The sequence below is a fragment of the Bombyx mandarina genome, chromosome 26 (assembly GCF_030267445.1).
Source record: "Bombyx mandarina strain Sakado chromosome 26, ASM3026744v2".
Classification (NCBI taxonomy): domain Eukaryota; kingdom Metazoa; phylum Arthropoda; class Insecta; order Lepidoptera; family Bombycidae; genus Bombyx; species Bombyx mandarina.
The window spans coordinates 7729725-7751331 of NC_143232.1; the positions used below are offsets into that span (position 1 = coordinate 7729725).

Genomic DNA, 21607 nt, shown 5'->3' on the forward strand with positions numbered 1-21607 from the left:
TATGCTTCAATTGGTTGTCCTTTAATTTAATTTATTGTAACATAAAAATCATATTCCTTTTTGTTTTTATTTATTAAACTGGATATTTTGAGGTGAATTCATTTTAAGTTACATTTAAAAATAAAAAAGGTGAAAATAAGAGTTTTACAGCCAAAAAATATAATCACCACGAGGTTCGAATCGTTTCTTTGTATACTTTTTTCCTAAGTATTTTTTATAAATATTCTGTTGTAGTGAAAACAATAAGACTTTCAAAGAATCTGCGTCGAAGTTTAAATTGTTTTAATTACAATAACTACTCAGGTAGTTGGGGTTGGGACGGATTGGTATCTATTATGTGCATGTGCGGAGGAGTGGGGGTAGCACGGCGTAATTTTTTTTAGCATTGTTTACTCCTTATTGCAGTCTTCAGTCTGCTTCAGTTCGTTCTAGGTATCAGAAGTCTGAACGCGTTAATTTACTGCTCTAAAATTGTATGGCAGTATAGTGACGGGTGCGACTTCATCGTCCCACCGGAGATACGGTGCTCTTTTATTAGTCAGCAATACCTTTATGTCAGTTTGACACTTTAGATTTTGAACAGTAGCAACACAAAGATTTTGCTGTCGTGAAGTTCGCATGTGATGTTTTGTGAAAAGTGTTGATTTTTACGAATATACTTGTATAATTTTAGTGTGCTGTGTTTTAAAAGTGTTTATAAACATATAAGTGTGAATTCTGTGTTCTGTTTAGTGTGTTATCGGCTTGTGATTGCCGAAAAAATAGTTACATGGATAAAGCAGTCGGTCGAGGTTGTAAGGTTAGTGCTTTTTTCGTCTGTTGTTTGTCTTAAAATAGATTTCTGCGCGGGTCGCAATGATGTTTCAATTTTGTTTGTGTAACTGCTTCATGTGACTTTTCAGTTTTTTCATTAGACCTTGAACTACAAAACTATCGGGCAGGCTAAATCAAGGTTAGGTTTGCGCGGGTGATTATGTCGTGCCAGTATTGTTTGTTTTTTGTTTAATAGCTTAAAAACACTCTTAAAACTTTTGAAATATCTTAGATCACTGTTTATATAACTTTCGTAATATCAAAACAATATTACGACGCTGAAAATCATTGTATGAGAACCTAACCTAAAAGTTAGTTGTTAATCGGTGCATTTTTTGCAAGCTATTCGGATTCGACGGGCGGACCGTTACTTTGTCTCAGAGCGCTCCACATCGTGGTTGTTCAGGTGTTTTTAACCCTGCCCGTGTCCGATACGCGCGATTTACTCGCTAATCACGTGATTCGCTTACTTTCACACATGGTTATGACAGATTATTTTGGTCCTTATCGCGTTCGGTGACATGTCATCGGATTAGGAGCCGAGTCGGTGATAACGCGAATCTTGATTATACTTGGGCTTAGTGTGGGGATGTGATGTGTGTTTACATTAAATTGTAAACAATGTCCATCAAATAGATTGTTAACAGTTTTGAGTGTGAAAACAAGCTGCATTTGTAATCGTTCTACAATATTGGTCTAACCAGAGATTGTAAATTCACATGGTCTATTTTGAATACAAAAACAATAGTCTTCTATATAAAATCTATATATTAAATAAATCTGTATGAAATGTCTTGCCTGTCATGACTTAGACTTGTTAGATCTAGGTATATTTAAAGCATAAATCTTATAAATAGGCAATAAAAATATATATTTTAAGAACAATAATAGAAATAGAAAGAAGAAAGAAACTCAAAATTACAATGTTCACAAATATCTGATTTGTAACTTTCTAATCAGTGATTGTTGTTATCAGTTAAAATTGTTTATTGTTTTACGCAAACATTCAGTATTATCCAAAATGAAAATATTGATAACTTATAACGAAACACTCGTGTAATGGTATCACATAACTCATACTTACAATCAAATTTTATTTATTCAATTTTACTGTCAAATTGGAACATTCTATTTAAAAGTATATGAGAAAAAAAAACTAGTTTTGATCCAAAAAAGAAAATGGCTTTTAAGTAGTCAAGGCCTATGTAACATTTTAAAAAGTAGTTCCTCTACTCAGATAAATATGTATCTAACAATAAATATTGAAAAATATTTGTGGTTACATAGGTCTTCCACCCTTAAGAAGCTGTCTTAGAATTACAGTCTAGAAGCAAGTTACCTCACACATGCCCCTGCATGAGGCAACCAATTGCCGCCAGCTATTTTGCTAACTAAAGAATATTCTATTATAATCTTTTTCTTGGAGAGAGAGAGAGAGAGAGAGAGATAATATACTTTATTGCACATCAAAACACAACATTAAAAAGACAGTTGATAAGTAAATACATTTGTGCAATAGGTGATCTTATCACTAAAAGCGATTTCTTCCAGACAACCATTTCATTAACATAAATTCTGGAAAAGATAAAGATACAGCAGGTATGTTGCGGTGTACTATTAATAATACCTTATTTAAAAAAAACACATACATTACTTACATATACAACCGTTACTTACTGATATGGACATTTCTTAATTTCGATTCTAAGTTTTCTGCGGAATATCTGCTATCTCATAAAACATCACAACAGTAAATAAATAGTTAAATAAATGCAGCACCAAAACTGGCTGATAGTAAAACTGGCCAAATCTATTGGCAGTGTGATAAGAGAAAATGCTGTGCTGACCCCATAGAATGTGACATAAGGGCAAGAAGAAGAATTGCAGCCTCAAATCTATATCTATTTCTAAAATTTGCGGTAAACTAAGTTGCTTCAACTGACACTCTTCAACTGATCCATAGACATTAAATTTTCTGTTTGTGTTTTAATTAACTAGTGATTTGTTCTCTTCTTTCTTTGAACTTACAGATAATAACTTTGAATGTAGTCAATACCGTCTTTACCATAAGGGCACACCGGGCCCGTGCCCAGCGCCCCCATTCTCAGGGGGCCCCAAAAGACCGACAACTTCTCTCACACGTTTATTCTCAAAACATTTTTGTCTGGCACATTACACTTTTTTCACATATCAGTAATCAGAAGGTATTTACAAGGCATATACTATGCCTATAATAGAAGATTTTGCTCAACAGAAATCCCGAAAGAAACCGTTATCGAAATCGTAACCAAAAAACCAGCAACATTCTAATATCATTAATGACATATTATATCATACTGTATTTGATTACCTATAATAAATGGTCTCATACTCAGTAAAAAAATGTTATTATAATCTGCTTTTTTTACTTTCCTAAAGGGCCTCAAATTCTTGTGTGCCCAAGGGCCCCATCCTAGTTTAAGACGTCCCTGAATGTAGTGTTATAGTAGAATTATGCATACAAACCCAAGCTACTAGTTACAGTTATTTATCAATATGTTTGATAAGATAAATTGATAGATTGCTTCTGAACTTGTTACTTTTATTTAATCATTGCATGCCTCTTTTTCGAGCAGTTCCAATAAATTTTGAATACAATAATTTTGGGAGTAATATAATATGAATAACAAAATATCATGTTTTAAAATGATTACATTTTTTAAGCTAAGCAAAAATTAAAATATAAAATTAACCTTTTACTGAGCAAAGTATTTTCTTTTTGAGGATGTACCCTTATTATTTATTGCTAATTCTTCCATTTACATCTTAAATCCTTAACATTACTTTAAATTTGTCTTATAATAAATCTAATATTAATTGCATTAATATTAAATTATATCACTATTTAGTATTATTATTATATACATGCAGAAAATCAATTTCTATGCCTTGTATAATATCAGACCTTCAATTAATTGAAATTAAAAATGGACTTGATACTTAATGATGAAAAAAATTAACAATATGAACAATGCGCTGTGTATTTTTCAATAAACGTTTATAGCTTAATATGTTGTTCTCAGCACAAGCATACATATGGCATTGATTTTTATAAGCAAATAAATAAATACTAATAATAAATAAATACTTGTATGTAATTTAAATGGTTTAAAGTTTTTAGTAATATAAAAGGTTACAAAATTTTATATTGACTTATTGTTTTTTTTTTTTATTAACCCATTATATATTTGTTCAGTTTTAATAAAAAGTATCAGTGATTAGAAAAAAACAGTGGAAGAGGTTAATAACAACAGAATAAGTTTCAATTCTTTAAAATGTCAGTATTTAAAGATGAATGAAAACGATGTAGGTATTATTAATAAGTGGATCACAAGAAACGGGCTTCTTCCTTTTGAAAAAACGAATTGACTATCTCTATTAAAATGTTATTCACAAAACCAGACATGAATATTTACCTTTTCTAATTTCTTGAGGTATTTTTTTTTACTCTTTAATTTTTATTTTTTGCTTTATGTCATTTACATCACTGATGACTGACAAAGCTGACAAGAATGTCAAGAAAGATCTAATTTTTTTTTAAAGTATGAGTATTTATCAAAATATTATGGCTTTGGCTCTAAAATATCAAATAAATAATAGTTTAAAAATAACTAACAAAATACACTTTTATAGAATCTCCAATTAAAAAAAAAATTTTTTTTTTAATAAATTTAAATAAAAAATATTGTAAGAAAAAATGATTTTATTGTAAAAAAGTGGTGGGGTGCCTTTCAGGATTTTATCAAAATAACCCTTCTGCTCATATCTGTTCATAAAATATTTATAACTACTGATACCATGCACCCCACCCTTTTTTTACAATAAAATAATTTTTCATACACTAAGTATTTTTAATTCATATTTATAAAAATTTATTTTCTATTTTTTAGTTGGATTTTCTATAAAAGCGTATTTTGTTAGTTTTTTTAAACTATTATTTGTTTTTCATTTTTAGTTGAATTTCAATTTTTTTCAATATTTTTTTCTTTATTTTTTTTTAAATATTGAATTGTCATCGGTCCTTAATAAGTATACCAAATTTCGAGTTAATCCGACGTTTTGAAGGGGGTCAAAATCATGTTCAAAGACTCCGTTACAAACATAAGTACATATTATCTCTGAAGCTAATAAAAGTGTACTAAAAAAAGTCTGCTCCTATTGGTCATATTTAGTAATAAAGACGTTTCAATAACAATCTGTTAACAGAAAATTGTTTCAACTGTAGTTTCTTCATGGGAAATTGTACTTTCATTTAATATCAGATATTGATTGAAGTGATCAACAATAATGTGAAGCTTCAATGTCCAAATGTCTATATTTAAAAGCTTTAATCAGCACTTCCAGATGTAATCGAAAACCTTATAGGACTCAAACATGTCATTCATGTTAGCTTTGAGTTATTTTTCATTACATTATTATCGTTTAAGATGCTATTGAACAAATTGTCTAATTAATATTAATATTTTTTTTTAATATTTACTAACAATCACGCCACGTTAACTGGTCCCGTGATAAGTTCGTAAAGAACTTGTGTTACAGGTATCAGATAACGGAAATAAATGTAAGATTTTTATTATACACATACATATATTTAATATACATCCATAACCCTGGAAAAGACATTATACAAATATCTCCCCTTGGCGGGATGTGGTTGAGTCCACTCTGAGGTAGTGTTCGGTTTTGATACGTCGAACCAGTCGTTTGCGACGAAGGGCTCGGCGAGTAAATTAACCCAAAGACAGCCCACTGAGTTTCTCGACGGGTCAGTAAGTCGCGTTTCCGATCCGTCGGTAGTTTCTGCGAAGCACTCCTCTTGCTAGGGTTTATGTTAGCAACGTCGCCAGGTTTGAGCACCGGAGGCTCACCTAGTTGTTAGGGTTACGCTAAAATGGCCTCTCAAGGCCGTCAGCATAGGTAAGAATAAAAAAAAAATTAAATATAAACATACTTATTCCTATGAGTCCAGTGTGGTTAGCGTAGATTAAGTTGTGTATCTATAAGTTACAGTAATTATGAAACAATCAGATGGCCCAGCTTTCCCATTGAGACAAATGCACTGTGGATATATTTCATTTATTTTAACTAATCAGAATAGTCTCTGTAATACATTTATATCAACCAGTGAAATTTAATATCAATATGGATTTCTTCATTCAGTATAGGTGAATCCAATAATGTAAACACATGATTTTTTAACATTTGCGTCACCCAACATATTAGTTTACTTCAAAACATGGTTGTTATTTAATACTTATGAAATTTTAATACACAATCAAACATTTTGTTTACCACATGAATTTTATCTTTACATTGAATTAAATTTCAAATTACACGGAAATCTGAAATGATCTTTGTAGTAAAATTCTTTAATTCTCTTGTAATTATGTATTTCTTTTTCTTTTGCTATGTAATTATTCGATTCTGGTTATAATTTTTATTTCCGTTTTAGTATCATGCAAGATTACAGTGTAATAATTAAGGTATTTTCATTGATGATAATGATGATGATGAATAAAAAAAGTACTTATTTATATTATTTCTGTGATTATTAAAATCTAACGAAATAATACTCTCATTTATTGTTTTTAAGTGCTGTGGGAGTCGCTTATCAGATATAAATCCAGATAAGGTTCTGAAAAAAATAATTTTTCGGCTTTTTTTGACTATTTTTTAGTCCTTGTTTTCATAACCTTACCCGGTCATCATCCTCGTCGAACTCGTCGACTCCAACGAATGGTTCGACTTCCGAACTAGCCCATAGACACAACCCACTGAGCTTCTTGCCGGACTTTCTCAGTGGGTCGTGATTCCGATCCGGTAGCATATTCAGCTAGGGCTAGTGTTGGCAATTCTCTCAGGTAGATTCTGCGAAGCACGGCTCTTGCTAGGGTTCGTGTTAGCAACGTCGTCAGGTTTGAGCCCCGTGAGCTCACCTACTAGTTAAGGTTACGCTGAAATAGCCACTCAAGGCTCTCAGCTTAGGTAAGAAAAATATATCTCTCAGATTGAGCCCGTGAGCTCACCTACCGCGTGAAGTTGAAATAGCCTCTTTGGCTACCAACGATTAGGTAGGAAAAAAAAAACCTTATGCCATATATAGCAAAAAATACCTGTGGTCGTACAAATAGTAGATTCCGCTGCGTCGCATAGCAGCTGGACGCCCTGTATAGTCAACGTGACCATACGTCCCGCTTTGGGCGAGATAGAGTGCTTTTAGTTACCTCAAGCACCGGTCACCGTTCTCGTCGAACCCGTCGCTTGCGACGAAGGGCTCGGCGAGTAAATTAACCCTCAGGCACAGCCCACTGAGTTTCTCGCCGGATCTTCTCAGTGGGTCGCGTTTCCGATCCGGTGGTAGATTCTGCGAAGCACGGCTCTTGCTAGGGTTCGTGTTAGCAACGTCGTCAGGTTTGAGCCCCGTGAGCTCACCTACTAGTTAAGGTTCCGCTGATATAGCCTCTAAAGGCTATCAGCTTAGGTAGGGAAAAAGAAAGGGCGAGATTGTCCCGCTCTCAGGCTGTCCGTCCCGCTGTCCCCAACGAAAACAAAAATGTCCCGCTTTCATTTATCTGTTGCGCATGTGTTTATTAGAAATTTACCAAATACTTACTTATCCCTTCCTTCCTTATACTTATATACTTACTTAAATGTGTGTTGCCAGTGATGACTTACGGCTCCGAGACGTGGTGCTTCACAAGGTATCTTTTTAGGAAGCTTAGTGTCGCGCAGCGAGATGGACTGGGCTATGCTTGGTATTTCTCTACGAGATCGAATCAGAGATGAGGAGATCCGTAGAAGAACCAAAGTTGCTGACATAGCCCGTAGGATTAGCAAGGTGAAGTGGCAGTGGGCAGGCCACATAGCGCGAATATCGGACGGCCGATGGGGCAGAAAGATCCTCGAGTAGAGACCACGTACTGGCAAAGGCAGTGTGGGACGGCCACCTACCAGATGGACCGACGACCTGGTGAAAATTGCTGGGTCACGTTGGATGCAGGTGGCAACGGACCGGCCGCACTGGACATCAGTTGGAGAGGCCTATGTTCAGCAGTGGACAGTAGACAGGCTGAGATGATGATGATTACTTATCCCAAATCCTTATTGTATTATAAAATACATACTAAAGTAACTCTAATTTTGCTGTAGAAAAGTAGCTTCTTTTTTTTGCGAAATTATTTATAAATATTATTTTAAGGGCAAGTTGGTTGGTGTAAGAATTAAGGTGTCAATGAGGGTAAGATACCATAATAAATTATTTCAAATGATTTTTAATTTTCCACTTACTTAAATATTACAGCTTACCTCGACATACCCTATATATGTATTTATTTATATACCAAAATTTCGTAGGCGTCTCGCTTAACACGAAAATAAAAATGGTCACGTTATGTATAGTATGACGTGTTGGTTTAGTTATCAGAGAAACTAAATAATGTTACATCATAATTATCCCAAAAACAATGTACATATAATGAGCAGTTGTTTTATATTTATTTTACTGAATGTCTAGTGTGTGTACCTTGATGTTTAAAAGTCATTTATCTTCTATTCATTTTGGAAATAGAATAAATTGTAAATAACTAGAATGTTATTTTTTTGCCAGTAAATTCTTGACCCGATAGACATTTTTAAATGTTAATAAATAAATTGACGAGTTAATAGGGACGTGTAGATATTATGCTTGTGTCTCTGAAGCAAACATTTACTAGTTCGTACCATAATCTCTATTTCAGCTGCAAAGCGTTCATTTTCAATCCATATGCGATGAGATTAAGGTTTAAAATCGCGTGTTTCGTTTATACAAATAAAAAGGAACCAGAGGCTATATATAGCCTCCACACATATTGTAGGGATATAAAAAAATACCATTCTCAGAAGTACGACAATCGTATAAGAACGATAGTTGCTCCTTTGAGCCACAAAAGTAAATTTTTTGCTCGAAATATTAACACGAAAATCTTAGGCCTCACAGTTTTGTCTTTTCTCGGCGCAAGAATATTTCGAGAGTTGTACTTTGTTATAAAATTGATTTTGAAGGGGATGCATAAAGTTAATGCTAATCTACTATGGACTCAAAACCTGTGGTCCTCAAGACCTGTCGTGGCATCATTAGTTTGTCGTCAATGAGAATATGCTTTATAAGGCTTATAAGCACAGTGGAGGTATATCTGAGGCTTATATAAGCTCAAAGCACCTCAGCACCCTAATGCTGGTTCGTTTTCTCCACCTTATCCCATCCCTAGGTGGGGTCGGCACAGCTAATTTTTCTCTTTCATTCTTTTCTATCAGCCGTCATCCAACACTCACTCCTCTCTCTCTAATATCGTCATTCACACACTCGCATCTATGTCTTCTTCGGTCGATCTCTTCCCCCTCTATCTTGCACTACCGTTTCCATACAGCTCTTAGTCACATGCACCCGTAATAATGCAAATTAACAAAATCTGAATGTTAGATTTTATCGATATTTGTCTTTTACGTTTGGGTATTTCGAAAAAAAATGTATATACATGTATTACCATTTCTCATAATAGGGTGATCCGAAAGTAATGATAAAATATCTCGTTCCAGACATGGAGTCCCACATACTGAACACATATCACCAGGCACGGTACCGGACGATCGGTCACAAGGTGATGAGAGCGAAGAGCGATTCCCTTTCTTCATCGGAGGGCAGCTACAATCACAACAGCCCGGACTATTCTCGTATCGCGGCCCAGCATGGCGCTTACGCGGATAGAACGCGCTCTGACGACAGCAACGTTGACGACTGGTGCCAGAATCAGGTGGTAGGTAGCTTAATCCTTAACCTGGTTCACGTAAGACTAATAATTCAGTAAACTTGCAGGGCTGTGTATTGAGGAACGTGAGGTAAATTTCGAGCTGACGTGTCTTCTATTTCTGAAATCAAAAATGTACTTGAACAATGAAAAGAAGGCGGCTGCGATTCATGAAAGGATTTATTTTTCAGATAAACACAACACAAACAAGCCACGACACAACATCTGATGAAGAAAGCTCTCACGATGAAGACCTTGATGATGAAGACAACATTGTCGTGCAGGAAATCAACGTGGAAGACGTTGACGTGGACGACGACGACGATGATGATGAGGAGGCGATAGCTCCAGGGTTAAGAAATGTGCATGCCGCAATTGTAGGAAGCGATGATACGCTTGTTGAAGGACATGATTACGATGTCATCACGGTATATACTGTCAACCCAGATTTAGATTTACTCGAAGCATCATCAGACGAAGAGAAAGATTCTGATAATGTAAATGAAAATGAAACTGAGGCTGTGGAGGAAGATAACAGCTACAAAGTTAACTTTGTACAACCAGCTACTGATATAAGGAGGCGTGTCATGGACATGTTGTCGACGCCAATCGAATCAAATGTGGAAGAGTTTTTACTCAAGAACGGTAGCATACTAAATACAGACGAGCCGGTCGTGAATGATGTCGATGAATATTTCATCAAAGAAAAACCACCGACGCCGATACCTGATGTCGATGAGTTTTTTGTTAAAACCAAACCGGCGCAGTCGATTCCTGAAATAACACCTAACATTGACGAATTTCTTGTCAAAGAACCAATTAAGAAAGAGCCTCTTCCTAATGTGGACGAGTTTTTCGTTAAAACAGAGACAGTGGGAACGCCCGAAGCGACTGCATCAGTTTCGAAGCCTGAGAACAATGGAGACGTTTCCATCAATGATTTGGAGGTGCTACCTAACATTGAGGAATTGAAGAGATATCTCCTAGAGGATATGTCTTATGCTAAATTCAGGAGCATACAGAAATCTTGCTCAGTTCCACAGTCACCCATGCAGAGTATATTAGACATAGACGATACTAAAACATGCCTAAGTTTTGAAGATCTAAACTTAGACCTGTCGGATCTCACATTCGACAATGATAAAGACAAGTCTGATCTTACCGACAAAAGCGATGATATGCCACGAACGTTGACCGATGATGACATAAACAGCTTCCTGATCACAAGCAAAACGGAACACAAAGAATCCGAGAGGTACGAAGATGATCTTAGTCATCAGGATATGGAAATCGAGAAACCGCTCGAGCCAAAAATTGAACCTGCGATTCCAAAAGTTAAAATTGTAACAACAAAAATTGAACCTCCAGTTATTTTGAAGAGGAAGCCGGTGGCACCAGTACCAGTCGTCACACCAACTGTTCTAGACTTTTGTATAGAAAAAACAAAGATAAAAAAGGAGGTGGAATCAAAAATCGAAGTTGACGATTTCGTTGACGTCGAATCATGTAATGATTCTTCTATACCAGTTTTGGAAGCCAACAACTTGAATTCCTTGTTAGAACAATTCGAGGCTACAGAGAAACTGAACACAAAGAAGAGGACAGTTGTTAAGGCGGAGGAGAAACCTAAATCATCGAAATACAGCCTGACCAACGGCATGCGGCTGCAAGATGCCGGTGTCCAGCTGAACAAGAACAAAATGCGGCAAATACTGGTAAGTACTTTCCTATCTAATTACCCATTGGGTACATTAAAGAAATGTATTCAAAAGTTAAACGTATTGCAGATGCCGTCGACCATAAACAAGGTGATAAGGTCTCCTAGCCCGGTTCACTCTGACCACGATTACTGCTCTTCGAAAAAGCGACACAGTCTCCCTAGTGTGAGGGGCGGACAGAGTCTTCTCAAACCCGAGGTGCTGTCCAGCAACAGTCGAATACTCAACTCGAGGCACAGGTCGTGCAAAAACAAAAAAGTAGTTTACCATTTGAGCAGTGACGAGGAAACGGAAAAAAGTGACAATAAACAAAAAAAAGTGACTAATCAAAGTGACGACGTGAACTTGCGGAAAAAAGTCATAAAGCAACCTATAAAGTCGCCCGTTCAGTCTAATTGTCGTAAAAAACTTTCGCCTCCACACGTTGTGCCCGAAGAAAGTGTCAAAGATAAACATAAAAATACTGTGATTTCTAAAAAAGCTTCAAAAGCTAGTGATACTCCGAGTAGTCAAAAAACGAACGGTAGCATTAAGTTAACAATTAAAAATAAATCTGAAGTAATATTGAACTGTGATTTTAAAGACTCTCAGAAAGATAAAAACTTAGAAAAGTGTAAGTCTAGTGTTAGTGATAAAAAATGTAACGATGTTAGTAAAACTGTAAATATTAAGCAAGAAAAAATTAAAGAAGTAGATAGGCACGAAAACAAAAAAAATTGTAACACAGAGACTGTGACTGTTAAGGAAGAATCCCGTCCAAAAGAGGAACATTTTTATACAGCACTTTTTAGTAATAAGCAAGATGTCCAAGTACCTCAAGTGATTCAAGTCAAAGCAGAGAAAAGGCCGTTTGACGAAGAGATGACCAAAATCGCGGAAGAGGCTATCAAGAAAGAATTGGAACAACCACTGAAGAAGAAAAAGCTAAACCTTCAAGAGTATAAATTGCGGAGAGGTGTGAGTTCGAACAATAGTTCGACGACGGTCAGTCCCGAGGCCATATTCCCGGACATGCCGAGTCCATCTTGCTTAGATAAGCTGAAGTACGCTGTACCTCGGACACCTCCGAACACCAACAACACAAACACGCACAAAACTCAAAACGAAGCGCCCAAGAAAATATTCGATCCTATTAAAGAAGCGTCTAGAAAGATACTCATGAATTCGAGAAAGCATAAAGCCGAAGCAATGAGGAAGCGAGATGAAGATATTGTCATGAGTAAAATTCCAAAAGTCGATATTCTTGAATTGAAACCTCTGATCAGTGAGGATGAGATGTTGCAAATATCTAAGATGACTGCCCCCGAAGCATTACCTGTGCCGGTAAAACCGCAACTATCACCTAATTACGAAGAGATCATTTTAGTCAGCGTCGGTGTTAATACTGATGAAAACGTATTCAAAGAAATGGACGCTGAAAAGAGGATAAAAGCTGAAAAACGAAAATCCAGTTCACCACCAAAAGGCTCTAAATGTCTAATTAACTTTAAAATTAAGAAATCTGATCACGTTTTGAAGCAAAACGTTTTTGATAGTGTGAAGAAAGACAAACGGAATCTAAACGATGATTGCAAACACGAATCAAAAATCGACAAGGACAGGTACAAAGATATTACCGCGACATTGAAAAGCGTCGAGAAACAAGTCGAAACTAAGATATCTAGTAATTCGCTATTTGCTAGTATACAAGACGTGGTCATGAAAAAGGCCCCAGGCGAAATAGTTGAAAAGCCACATGAAGTTAGACGCTGCAAATCTAAATCCCCACAGCACAAAGAACAAACAGTCGCCTCTGTGTCCATAATCCGTGACTATGATCCCAAAGCTGAGCACGGAGAAGATAAAGTTATCTTACACTTGGTCAAAGGTAGAAGGAAACCAAAGTCTTCCAGTAGCGTAGTTCAAACCGATCCGATACCAGCCCAAAGTGAATCAATTACAGATAACACAAACAGAAGGAGAAATGACAGTGACATGTCGGTGTCGAGCGATAACAGCACTAAGAGGAAAGAAAAGACTGATATTGTCAAATCTAGACCAGATAGGATAGAGAAAAAAGATTCTAGACGTTCTAGGTCCAAAGAGAGATACGACGCCAAACATAGACGGAGATCGAGGTCTAGGAGCAGGAGAAGGAGGCACAGATCTATAAGCAAGAGCAGATCTCGTTCAAGAGGGAGATACAAGCGCTTCAGACGTTCGGATTCACCTTATACTGGGAAAGGCAGATCAAGCTCCCGCAGACGGAGATCTCCTTCAGCTAAAAAAGAAAAACAATCAAAATCGGTATCCAGACCGAGAAGTAGGTCGTTGACGCCAATTAAAAGGCCAAAATCGAGTCCTCAGATTAATAACAATGTTAATGAGAAAAAACTTAACTCGGCCACACCTCCACTTAGGAAATCTACTGTGTCCGAAAGCTCTGATTCATCATCTAGGTGAGTTAAATAGGATTTATGTGGTATGAATGAGGGCATTCAAGCAGTAATTTATACGATACCAAGGTTACTGGATTTGGTCGGCGGCATCTACCGGCATTTGTTGGTACCGTGGTGTAGACAATACTGTAATAATTATAAACAAAATCGTGGTCGAGGGAGAGTCAGTCTGGTTATGGCTCATAGATGAGATGGTACTGACCATTCAATGATTTACATTTTATTTCAAAAGTATAATATGTTCTATCTGTTTAGAATATTTCATTATATTCTTCCATTAATGTAACATATAAGTCGTATAATAAGCTCTATGGAAATATATTGAAACCTTATCATGTCGTCTTTTCGCATTAAAAGTGTCTTCTTCTTCTTCTTTGTCGTTTCCTCATTACTGAGGGTCGTGACCACCTTGGTCCAGTTTTTGCACCAGCTTCCTCCAATGTTATAAGTGTACCATTTCCTAAAATATTCGAAATTTAGTTAATATGCGGAATCATTTGGTATCACCAAACCCATCATTTTTCTCATAAATACTGTGTCAAAAGAGCGCAGTTTAGTTTAGTTTTTTTAGTTTACCTTTGTTTTGACTACTATTAACAAAATTAATACATACCTTTATTTTACTTTAATAGACAGATAATGTAATTGGTAAAAAAATAAAAAAAAAATGTTGCAAAGATGATTAAAATTAATAATATCACAATATGTTAAGCCTTTAAAACACTCTCCTGTGAAATTAGTAAGTTTTGAGATTATACAGTTTTAATGCGAGAAAACAATGTGGCTTCTCTGCCGGTTGAATTATATTTTTTTTTTTATTTACGTTTCCTGTCTTTTGTGGTTCCAGTTCATCATCATCGTCTTCCAGCAGTTCGTCGAGTAGCTCCCGCAAGTCCGCAAACTCGCCGCGCTCGTCCAGCACTTACAAACCAGACGAGAACTACACGAAGAAAGCTTACAGGAGCTACAGCTCTGAGGATAGGTATGCATCGAATGTATCTCTTATTTTTCAAAGATATGATTAAAATACTTCTATTGTTTTTTTTTATTGCTTAGATGGTCCATCCATGCTGTGGGATGGTGCATCCAGTTTGCAGCCCACCTGGTGTTAAGTGGTTACCGAAGCCCATAGACATCTATGACATAAATGCGCCACCCACCTTGAGATATCAGTTCTAAGGTCTCAGTATAGTTACAACGGCTGTCCCGTCCTTCAAACCGAAACGCATTATTGCCTACCTTACCCGCTCTACTTACCCGCGCGGACTCACAAGAGGTCCTACCACCAGTAATAATATTTTGCTTAATCTCGCCTGTATCTACAAAACTGTAGAGTATTCAAAAATTGTTTCCTATTTTTATAATATAAATAAATGATATTATTGGAATATAAATACAATACATATTAAAAAATATATCAAAGACATTGCTGGAATATGACATAATTACCTGCTTTTGAAGAGTAAGCAATGTAATGTGATTTAACGACTTGACTTGCAAGATCAAAGCCCTTTTAGGCCTCGGGGAGTAGCCATAGCTTCCTTATTATTATGACTATTCCCGATGGTAGATGACCATATTAATGTTTAGCCGGTGTTAAATGGTAACTGTCACGAATGTCATGAATGACCCCACAAAGTCGGGGCCCATTACCGAGGCCCTTAAACCTAGTTACCTTGTAAATGAGAAATCCACGGTAACCCTACTAATATTAGAAAAGTAAAAATTTGTAAGAACGTACATATGTTTGTTACTTTTTCACTTAAAAACTGCTGAATGGATTCTGATGAAACTTCACAATAATATAGCCTAACAGAAGTAACAGAATAACACATAGGCGTGAATTGAACTTGGTTCAATTCAACCCGTTAAAGACAGTTTGCGCGTTCACTGCGAAGAAGGACCCCTTTGTCATGGCGCCGCAATTCCAAGGAGTATCCCTGCAACCTTCCGAGAGTATTGGGATACTTGGGGTCGACATTTCGAGCGATGTCCAGTTTCGGAGTCATTTGGAAGGCAAAGCCAAGTTGGCGTCCAAAATGCTGGGAGTCCTCAACAGAGCGAAGCGGTACTTCACGCCTGGACAAAGGCTTTTGCTTTATAAAGCACAAGTCCGGCCTCGCGTGGAGTACTGCTCCCATCTCTGGGCCGGGGCTCCCAAATACCAGCTTCTTCCATTTGACTCCATACAGAGGAGGGCCGTTCGGATTGTCGATAATCCCGGTCTCACGGATCGTTTGGAACCTCTGGGTCTGCGGAGGGACTTCGGTTCCCTCTGTATTTTGTACCGTATGTTCCATGGGGAGTGCTCTGAGGAATTGTTCGAGATGATACCGGCATCTCGTTTTTACCATCGCACCTCCCGCCACCGGAGTAGAGTTCATCCATACTACCTGGAGCCACTGCGGTCATCCACAGTGCGTTTCCAGAGGTCTTTTTTGCCACGTACCATCCGGCTATGGAATGAGCTCCCCTCCACGGTGTTTCCCGAGCGCTATGACATGTCCTTCTTCAAACGAGGCTTGTGGAGAGTATTAAGCGGTAGGCAGCGGCTTGGCTCTGCCCCTGGCATTGCTGAAGTCCATGGGCGACGGTAACCACTCACCATCAGGTGGGCCGTATGCTCGTCTGCCTACAAGGGCAATAAAAAAAAAAAACATAGGCTATAATTTATAAATATGTATATGGTGTGAATTACCCAAAATATAACGATACGTGTCAAGTAAGAAGAAAAAAAATCTGCCATTAAGATTCAATAAGATCAGCAATAAATTACAGTTACCGAAGCGAAGCGGATAGCTAGTTTAAAATAATTAAATATTTTGACACAAATGTCTTGTTTCTTAAACAGAGACAGCAATACGCCCGTCGAAGAGAGACGGATAGTGTTCGTCGGTAGGTTAGAGAAGGACATAACGAAGTCTACCCTGCGGAGTCAGTTCGTTAAATACGGTCCGGTCATTGAAGTCAGGCTTCACAGCAAAGAGGATGGGTATGTAATATTATATAATAATAAAAGAAAAATAATGCATGTGTCTGTACATCTACAATATTTTTATAAGACTATAAATTAATTTTGTGTTTCCATAGACATTTACCACGTAAATGCCGTCATACACCTCGAGACATGATTTCTAACTTCTAAAGTCTCGTACAGCAACAACTGCCCCGCCCTTTAAACCGAAACGCATTACTGCTTCACGGCAGAAATAGGCAGGGCGGTGCTACCTACCCGCGCGGACTCAAGACGTCCTATCACCAGTAAAAAACCTTGGGTGCTGTTGATTGTCTAGTCGTAAATACTAAAAGGTTTGTTATTTCCGGACGTTCATAGGTCTCGTTACGGGTTCGTGACGTACCAGAGGGCGAGGGACGCGTGGAGCGCGGTGGAGGCGGCCGCCGCCTTCCCTCAGTACGACGTGGGCTTCGGCGGCAGGAGGGCCTTCTGCAGACAGAGCTACGCCGACCTGGGTGAGCACTGGAGCCAAACCTATATAGCACTGCTGTGATTTGAAACTCGATGAAACGAGAAACCGACTCTAGAAAGAGATAGACGTATAGGCGTGAGACTGCGAGTGAAAGAGACCCATATCCGGACGACGGTGCAAAGCAAAGCTGCCGTCGCCAAAAACATGTCTTGTCGGATCTCCCGGATCCACTCTCGGTGAATCGCACACATTTTCGACCTTGGTCACTAATATCCGTAAATTAAGATCCATTTTACGTTGATGTTGTTTTGTTAATGATATTTTGAAAGAACACAAAAAAAGAACTTTTTTAACCGATTTTAAAAGAAAAGGAGTTTCTCTATTCGACTTTTTTTTTAAATATAAATACTAGCGACCAGCCCTCGCTTCGCTTCGGAAACTGTAATTTATTATTGATTTCTCCACTATTTAATGGATGTTATTATACATATTATTATAAACCTTCCTCTTCAATCACTCTATCTATTAACAAAAACCGCATCAAAATCCGTTGCGTACTTTTAAAGATTTAAGCATACGTAGGGACAGACAGATATAGGGCGGGATCGATGGAGACAGTTGGTTGACGAAATCGGACGGAGTCACGATCCTCAGCAGTGAGGAACCGATCGAAGAGAGAGAGAGAGAGAGAGAGAGAGAGAGGGACAGACAGATATAGGGACAGAGAAAGTGACTTTGTTTTATACTATGCAGTGATTATGTTATTATTCGACAGACGGACTCGAAGCAAAGTACACGGAGAGCGCGTTCCACGGTCAGGCCGCGATCCCGGCGCGGCGCACCGACGACATGTCCTTCGAGCAGATGCTCCTCGAGATGAAGAAGAAGCTGAGCCAGCGGAAGAGCGACAAGAAGCGCGACGACGCCACCAAGCCTTGACGGTCGCCGCGGTCCACACTCCCCTGGACGAGTGCTCTGTTTGGCTCTGAGCCCTTTTCTTTTTTCCTACCTAAGCTGAGAGCCTTGAGAGGCTATATAAGCGTAACCTTAACTAGTAGGTGAGCTCACGGGGCTCAAACCTGACGACGTTGCTAACACGAACCCTAGCAAGAGCCGTGCTTCGCAGAATCTACCACCGGATCGGAAACGCGACCCACTGAGAAGATCCGGCGCGAAACTCAGTGAGCTGTGTCTGTGGGTTAATTTACTCGTCGAGCCCTTCGTCGCGAGCGACGGATTCGACGAGAACGATGACCGGTCTGGGTTCGGGACCGGAGCTAGCATTTAGCCAGCGATAACCGGGACGAGGCTGTGACGAAAGCGTTGTGACGTCACGGATTCTGCCGCGGAACACGGTCGCCCCGGCTGCGACGCATCAGTGTTGCCACACCACAGACTGATTCGAAATAATCGATTCTATTTTAGTTGCGTTACGAATGTGAAGTGAATGTTATAAGTGTTTGTTTTCGAAGCTCTATAGACATTGTTATTTTTTTTTAAATCGATAAATCCGTTTAAAAATTGCGTTTGTAAATGATCGTTTGAATGTAATAGGAAAACGTACCTGTAAAAATAAAATTATAATTTAAGATCGAAAATGTAAAAAAAAATCATATCATAAGTGAAGCAAAATATACGTTAATTAATATCGATTAACGATTTAAATCATAATATCATTATGTTTTGTCCGTTAAAATCGTTCTTAGATTCGTTTGTTGGGAAAATCAAAATACTAATCGCGTAGTATAGAAGTAAAGTGACGTAACTGACAGGTGCCCGATTTGACATCTGTCAAGGCAAATGGCGAATCGAAAAAAAGACGTGTTTCGTTAGTGAATTTTGCTCATTTCTTTAGTTAGTCCTTGTGTAGTCTTAATTGTTTTTCCGCATTACACACACTTGTAAATATTAAATATTAAAAAATAGAAAAAAAAACAAGAAGTAAAAATGACGGCCTACCTCGTATTTCTGCAGTAGCTTTTTTTTGTTGTTTTTATTCTTAAAATTTAAGTTTTTAATGTAAATATTCGTTTGTAATCGACAGCTAACCGTTACCATTGCTAACCAAGCTTTACTTTTATGTTTTTTTTTTAAATAAAACAAAATAAAGAACAAGACAAGTCTCGTAAAGTAAGAATCGTAGCTTTTCAAGATTTTTTTTATTAAGAATTAACGAATCGGGAATCACAATCATATATATCAAGTTGAATAGTGGCTAACCGTTTTGTCCGTCGGTTCGTTATTTCTCAATTCACTTACGTTTTCCAATTTCCTTTTTTCTATATCGACTAAGCAACCGGTGCAAGGATAGCTAACGAAAAAAATCATCCCATCACTATCTATAATAAACCGTGACGATTCATATTTTAAATAGCTGAATAAAACCTAATTGTTTTAGAACTTTTTGGAAATCGGCTTTTCGAATTTGCCTTTTCGAGAAAGCCCCAAAAAAAGCCAGAAGACACCACAGTAAGCGCACATATTTAGTATTCAAATGTATGTACATATTAACATCAAAACTTTGTATTAGAATTGAACAAAAAACCCATATATAGACAACCAATTAAAAAAAAAACAGTGAATTACGCTTGACATTATTGCCTTACTAAAAAAAATAATAGTGATGTACCATAATCGATGTATTTAACGTTAACAAAGAAATCGATAAAAATATTACTTACTATAATTTTATTCTAAAATGTTGCATAGAACGAAATAGTTTTAAGTATCTGATATTAATTAACAGTTTTATTTCCTTGTTTTTTTTTAATCAATAAAATAACTTTGAATACTTCTATCCCGGTATCGATTTATTGGATTATATACAAGAACGCTATAGCCGTGATCGGGGAATATGACTTAAAAAGTAAATTAGCTATTTTTTCATCGTCAAAAATGTAATCCAAAACTTCCACGAAATTCATAAGTGCCAAATGATTGGATTGTATTGTTCCTATTTTGCAGAAGAGGTAATATAGTACGGTACATTTAAAACATCAATTGTTTACGCATTTCCTTGGTATCGAGAATTTTGGTAAACTTATATTTTTGTCTATCTATATAAAATAGTTGATCAAATAAAAATGCAGCTGATCGCGTAGTACCAGTTAATTAGTAATATTTCAAAGAGCATTTCCGGAAACGGATCTTATGTCTCCTTCATAGATAGGACGAGTGACAAAGGAGGATGCCTCGCATTATCAATGTCGAAACTTGTTACCGTTGCTAATTTTATTAAAAAAAAAAAACAAAAAAATTATATCGGTAGCGTGCGGTCTTTGGCGTATCCTAAATCTAGACTAAAGAAATATCGATTATTCGAGTGTCGTGATCGGCGACGCCCTATCGACTCATCGAATCGATTCGATACAATGAAAGCCTAGTCAAAATAATGATGTTCGTTTTATCTTATGTGATTGTAACTTATTAAACTTTGTATACTTTTATTTTTAAGTTAGCTTAAAACGATTTAAGTTTTTGAATTTTAATGGTTAGGCTTAGGTCTTGTTTCGATGCGAATCCACTATGAATGATTAATATGGAAGTGATTAAACAAATGTGTATGGCGATTAAAATGTGGAATACCCATGAAATGATTTTATTCATCATATAAAAAGGCATTGTGGCATTCGCTAAGAAAATTTCAGCGGATTCATTTGCTAAACGGTTTGACAGCTGTCATTTATGACGTACGTCAGCAGCCGAGGTTTCGTTTTCGGATTACGAACGTTGTCTGCGAATGAATCCGTATTGTGTTGTAAATTTTGTTAATAAACGATTAAAGAAAGGAACGTGTTGTAGAAAATACTCGAAAGATCAACGATTGTAATAATTAAGGCCTCGTTTTGTTTTAAGTGTTTAGTTTTTTTTTATTTGAAATAATTCAATCACCTGTATATGTATTTTTTTTTCACGTTCATTATTCGAAAATTGGCAAAGGCATCTGCAAAATCATACTTCACGTTTGCAAAAGTTTGCAATTTATTGAGTAACGAATTTACTAGGTAATGTTTGGGTGCGCTTCGCTTCAATGGAATTGGAACAGTGTGTCTTTGCGATAAAGTCTATATTCGTGTACCGTGTATAAAATATTTCAAGTCAAATGTTACATAAAAGAAACGATTAGAGTACATTGTGAGAATGATTTTTTTACGTAAAAATGTTGAGAAATAAAGTATTTTTAAATACATTTATTGATTTTTATTTAATCGCTGGCTAAATGATTAATTAGTACAAGTGAATGTGGATTTTCGTAAACATCTTACTAGTGGTAGGACCTATTGTGAGTCCGCACGGGTAGGTACCACCACTTAGCCTATTTCTGCCGCGAAGTAGTAGCTTGTTTGAAAAGTGTGACAGGCGTTGTACTATGCAATTGAGATTTGGTT

At 37.0% G+C, this 21607-nt stretch overlaps 1 protein-coding gene across 1 annotated transcript; it reads left to right on the top strand.

Annotated features, from left to right (window-relative positions):
* The first annotated feature begins 403 nt into the window (after positions 1-403).
* Positions 404-21408, top strand: srl (PGC-1 family member spargel). Its single transcript, XM_028172316.2, has 8 exons — positions 404-799; positions 9427-9644; positions 9827-11350; positions 11423-13791; positions 14639-14773; positions 16643-16783; positions 17126-17262; positions 17995-21408. Exons 2-8 carry the CDS (start codon positions 9429-9431, stop codon positions 18156-18158), a joined length of 4686 nt encoding a protein of 1561 aa, XP_028028117.2. The 5' UTR covers positions 404-799; positions 9427-9428; the 3' UTR covers positions 18159-21408.
* The last annotated feature ends 199 nt before the right edge of the window (positions 21409-21607 follow it).